General features: G+C 42.5%; 1 protein-coding gene across 1 annotated transcript; it reads right to left on the reverse strand.

Moving 5' to 3' along the window:
- Positions 1-2,390: 2,390 nt before the first annotated feature.
- LOC110728363 (component of gems protein 1-like) lies at positions 2,391-3,158 on the reverse strand. The gene has a single exon (XM_021908010.1). It carries the CDS (start codon positions 3,156-3,158, stop codon positions 2,391-2,393), a length of 768 nt encoding a protein of 255 aa, XP_021763702.1.
- Between the last annotated feature and the right edge of the window lie 2,185 nt (positions 3,159-5,343).

Raw genomic sequence — 5,343 nt, forward strand, 5'->3', positions numbered from 1 at the left:
CTCGAAAGGTAGGGTCCAAACTGGGGGTTGCATCACAGGAGCAGAGATTAAAGCTTCCTTCAACCTGTTGAAAGCTTCAAGACAAGCATCATTAAGGTCAAATGGGGCGTCCTTAGCTAATAATTCAGTTAAGGGTCGAGCAATTTTTGAGAAATCCTTAATAAACCTACGATAAAAACCTGCATGGCCAAGGAAACTTCGAACTCCTTTCACAGAGTTCGGAGGTGGAAGTTTCTCTATGACCTCAATTTTTGCCTTATCGACCTCGATTCCCTTGTTTGACACCACATGACCTAAAACAATACCCTGTTGTACCATAAAATGGCACTTTTCCCAGTTCAGTATCAGATTAACATCCTGGCATCTATGGAGCACCTTTGTTAGATTTTCAAGACAAATATCGAAAGATGTACCATAAACTGAAAAATCATCCATAAAAACTTCCATAGAATTTTCTATGAGACCTGAGAAAATAGCCATCATACACCGTTGGAACGTGGCTGGAGCATTGCACAGTCCAAATGACATTCTGCGGTATGCAAAGGTGCCATATGGACATGTGAATGTAGTCTTTTCCTGATCACAAGGGCAGATAGGAATTTGAAAAAAACCGGAATATCCATCCAAGTAACAGAAAAAGGAATGCTTAGCCAAACGTTCAAGCATTTGATCAATGAAAGGTAAGGGGAAATGATCTTTCCGGGTGGCCTTATTTAATTTCCTGTAATCAATGCACATTCGCCACCCTGTAACAGTTCTCGTGGCAACAGGCTCACCTTTGTCATTCTTGACAACGGTCATACCTCCTTTCTTTGGTACTACTTGTACGGGACTAACCCACTTACTATCTGAGATAGGGTAGATTATTCCTGCAGCAAGCAATTTAAGAACCTCTTTCTTGACTACTTCCATCATAGCTGGATTAAGCCTTCTTTGAGGTTCTCGAGAAGAGGTATGATCATCCTCAAGAATGATCTTATGCATACAAAAAGATGGGTTGATACCCTTAATATCATCAATGGTGTACCCAATGACTTTCTTATATTTTCTCAAAACAGTAAGCAATTGCTCCAATTCGTTGTTATTGAGTTCAGCATTGACGATGACAGGGTATGTGTTATTCGGACCAAGATATGCATACTTAAGATTAGAGGGAAGGGGTTTCAACTATACCTCGGGAGGCGTAGTACTCTCCCCAACACTTGATGCACTGAGGACTTCCTTGACTGGAGCGGTGATTGGATTAGCTTTTGCGTCCTCTAGTAACCTTGTGTACTCCCTTGTTTCCCAATCTTCATCATGGATACTTCCTATCAACACCGTTTCAAGAGCATCTTCCTTTTTGATCAGGGGGAGTTGCTCTTGTTGTAAGTCATCGAGGACATCCACTTGACAAATAGTCTCACCCATGGACGGATTTCCCATGGCATTCAATAGGGAATACTCCATTTTCTCATCCCCTACTTTAAATGTTATTTTCCCATTCTTCATGTCAATAATTGCACCTGCAGTAGCTAAGAATGGTCTACCAAGATTAATAGGGACATGGGCATCTTCTTCCATTTCCATAACAACAAAATCACATGGAATAAAGAATTTACCAACTCGCAATGGAACATCTTCAAGTATACCGAGGGGAAATTTAACTGACCTGTCTGCAAGTTGCAGAGATATCCTTGTAGGCTTTAACTCACCCATTTGAAGCTTTTCGCAGATGGAGAGCGGCATAAGGCTCACACTTGCACCAAGATCGCATAGCGCTCTATTGATCTCTATATCTCCGAGCTTCACTGGGATTGAATAGCTGCCTGGATCACCTAATTTCTTAGGAAGAATGTTTTGCAGAATGGCACTACATTCCGCAGTTAGAGAAATAGTAGCATTCTCTGCAAGCTTTTTCTTATTAGATAGCATGTCTTTCAAAACCTTTGCATAAGAAGGCATTTCAGAAATTGCATCCAAGAACGGTATATTAATGTGAAGTTTCTTAAGGATGTCTAGAAATTTACCGTACTTTTTCTCTAACTTAGCCTGGGCTAACCTCTGCGGGAAAGGGACTCTTGGCACGTATGGGGCGAGAGGTGGAGTCGTTTCCCGTGGCTCTTCCCGAACTTCAGGCTGCTTTTCGTTTTCTTCATTTAAGCTGTTTTGAACACGTGCCCGGTCGGGCAAGGATTGCCCGGTCTGACCGGGCGAAGAAGAACTTCGCTGGTTTCCCTGCATTTTTGAAGTATCTTCTCGCGCCCGATCGGGCGGGCTTTGCCCGGTCTGACCAGGCGAAGAAGAACTTCGCTGGTTCTCTCCTTCGCTTTGTCCCTCAACATCCCTTCTTGATGGTTCCCTTTCGGGAATGCCTTCTAACTGTTTCCCACTCCTTAAAAACACAACATTCATGTGCCCCTTTTTTGGTGCTCAGTTTGGCCCGGGAAGGTTCCCGACGTTTTTGAAGATTGGCCAACTTGGTGGGCAAGTTGACTTAACTGGTTTTCCATGAGCTTATTTTGGGCTTGCAGCTGTTGGATGGAATTGTTAGTTGTGTTAACGAAGTCCTCCATCATTAGCTCGAGATTGGATTTTTGAGGGGGTTGGTGCATGGGTTCCATAGGTTGTTGAACTAGGGGTGGTCTTGGTTGAAAACCAGGTGGATTATAGTTGTTGTTTCGGGGTGGTGGTGGAGGTGGATTTTGTTGGGCTTGGGTGTTTTTGTAGGAGAAATTTGGGTGGTGCTTCCAACCTTCATTATATGTGTTCGAATGGGGATCATATGGTCTTTTCGGGTTGGAATTATAGAAGGCATTGGCTTCCTCAATAGATACTTCATTGGAGTTTTGTGGGCAATTGGGAGCGATGTGGCCTTGGGTGTTGCACATTTGACATGTTTCAAGCACATTAGCGGAGGATCCAGTTTGCAGTTTATCGAACTTGTTTGATAGTGCCTGCACAGAACTAGCCAAAAGAGTTAGAGCATCCACATCTAATTTACCTCCCTTTTTCACATTGTTTCGGCCGCCTGGATGATAGTTGTCATTAGCTGACATCTTCTCAACTAGCTCCTTTGCTTCAGTTGGGTTCTTAGTCAAAAGGGAGCCTCCCGATGCGGCGTCTATGTAAATTTGGAACTCATGGGTCAAACCATTGTAGAAAGTTTGGATCAACATCCATTCAGGAATACCGTGATGAGGGCATTGTCTCTGCAAACGCTTGAATCTCCTCCATGCGTCATATGTAAAGTTGGTTATGAATTTCTTGATAGGCGCTTGTTTTAACAAACAACAAATAGACGGAAAGGGCCGACTGGACGACTAGTTCTTCAAACTAGCCGCCTGATCCCTAGACCGACTAAGCTTGGAATGTTTACCAGGCTAAAGCCACTTCAGAAGGGCACCTCGCCAAACTACCGCCGAGTGGTCGGCTGGTACTTACCAGTCGCCTGGTATTTGGCCGACTGGACGCCTGGTTTGGGGCAATCACCATAGTGATTGATTGACCCAGAATTAGTCATACTCTTCAAGTATCAAAAATTCTGAGTCAATCAGCTCACCCTTAAAAATCAGGCGCCAGTCGCCCAGGGACATAGCAGCCGGCATGCAAAACAGTCGGTATACAAACAATCGGATGATGAACATTCATTGAAAGGCTAAATATACTTAGCAAAAATTCGAAAAAAAAATAAAGATTGAAGCATGCAACAAAATTTGAAGAAAACCGACTAAAAAAGCCGGATGCTTGATAAAAACAGCCGGCCTTATGGCCGACTAAAATGTTAAAATGTGAGATTGTTGATACACCCCGACCCCTCGGTCGGGTAATGAAACATGCGGCACGCAGGCCAGTTTAAGTTGACAAAAATTAAAACTTCAAGCAGTAGGAGGGTCTTTGTTATCAGCCGCCTGGTCTTGGCACTCAGACCTTGACCTCTTCTCAACTAGCTGACATCTTCTCAACTAGCTCCTTTGCTTCAGTTGGGTTCTTAGTCAAAAGGGAGCCTCCCGATGCGGCGTCTATGTAAATTTGGAACTCATGGGTCAAACCATTGTAGAAAGTTTGGATCAACATCCATTCAGGAATACCGTGATGAGGGCATTGTCTCTGCAAACGCTTGAATCTCCTCCATGCGTCATATAAGGACTCTTCATCTGATTGCCTGAAAGTGGACAATTCATTCCTCAACCTCGCAGTCTTTTCTTGTCCCAAGAACTTGACCAGAAAAGCCTTTACCAGTTTGTCCCAAGTATCAAAGGAACCAGAGCCTTCATCTCTTAACCATTCCTTCGCGCTATCCCGTAGCGAGAAAGGAAAAAGGCGAAGTCTAAGAGCATCATCTGTAACACCATTCAACTTCATAGTGTCACACTTTTCCAAGAAACCATCTATATGATTTACTGGGCAATCGTGAGGTGTCCCAGCAAATGAGTCATTGGATATGAATTGGATGAACTGAGGTTTCAACTCAAAATTCTGAGCAGTGACAGGAGGTCTGACAATGCTAGAAAGGAGTCCGGTTGTTGTATCAGGAATACCGTACTCCAAAAGAGATTTTGTTGCTGGATCGTCCATGTTTCGATTTCCCCCTCTTCTTCTACCTCTACGTCTCCTTGCAGTTGCTTCGATTTTAGAATCAAAAGGTGCTAAATCGTCTGACCCTGAACGTCGTGTTTGCATGCAACAAGGACTAGAAAAAGAGTATCAAAAACACAAGGAACAATAGCCGAAGCAACAAATAAAGCTTAGTGAAAACGAATCACGAATAATTAATATGAAACCGTTAGTCCCCGGCAACGGCGCCAAAATTTGATAGGCTTATCGCGTACCTAACAAAAATAACCTAACTATTCCTTCTAACTATGTAGTAGGGCAAGTAAGGATCGAATCCCAAGAGACTATGGTTCACTCAATTAATCAGACTTAAGTAATTACTAAACACGTGACCAATCAATAATGGATGATAATAATCAACTAAGATATTAAATAACGCAATTAAACTATCAAAGATGTAATCAATAGACTAAGACATCCAAGATCAAGCATTACCACGATTATGATCAATAACTAATAAATCTACCCCCAATATATAAATCAATTGACAAGAAGAAAAGCAATCCCTAATAATACCAAAGGTCTCTTCCGAGTTATCAATGGCTTCCCAAATTAACAATCAAACCTACTTCCGTGGAATCAAGCGAATAAGGGACATTAAACACCACGCCTAGATTCCTAATTATTCAATCATCTACTTCCGTGATGATCTTCAAACCCTTAATCGAAATACCCTAATCCCGTTATTACCCAACTTCCGTTGACCTAATAACAATGGGATAATAACAATACTAATTATCCCTAATC

This window comes from Chenopodium quinoa, unplaced genomic scaffold (genome assembly GCF_001683475.1).
Source record: "Chenopodium quinoa cultivar QQ74 unplaced genomic scaffold, ASM168347v1, whole genome shotgun sequence".
Taxonomy (NCBI): domain Eukaryota; kingdom Viridiplantae; phylum Streptophyta; class Magnoliopsida; order Caryophyllales; family Amaranthaceae; genus Chenopodium; species Chenopodium quinoa.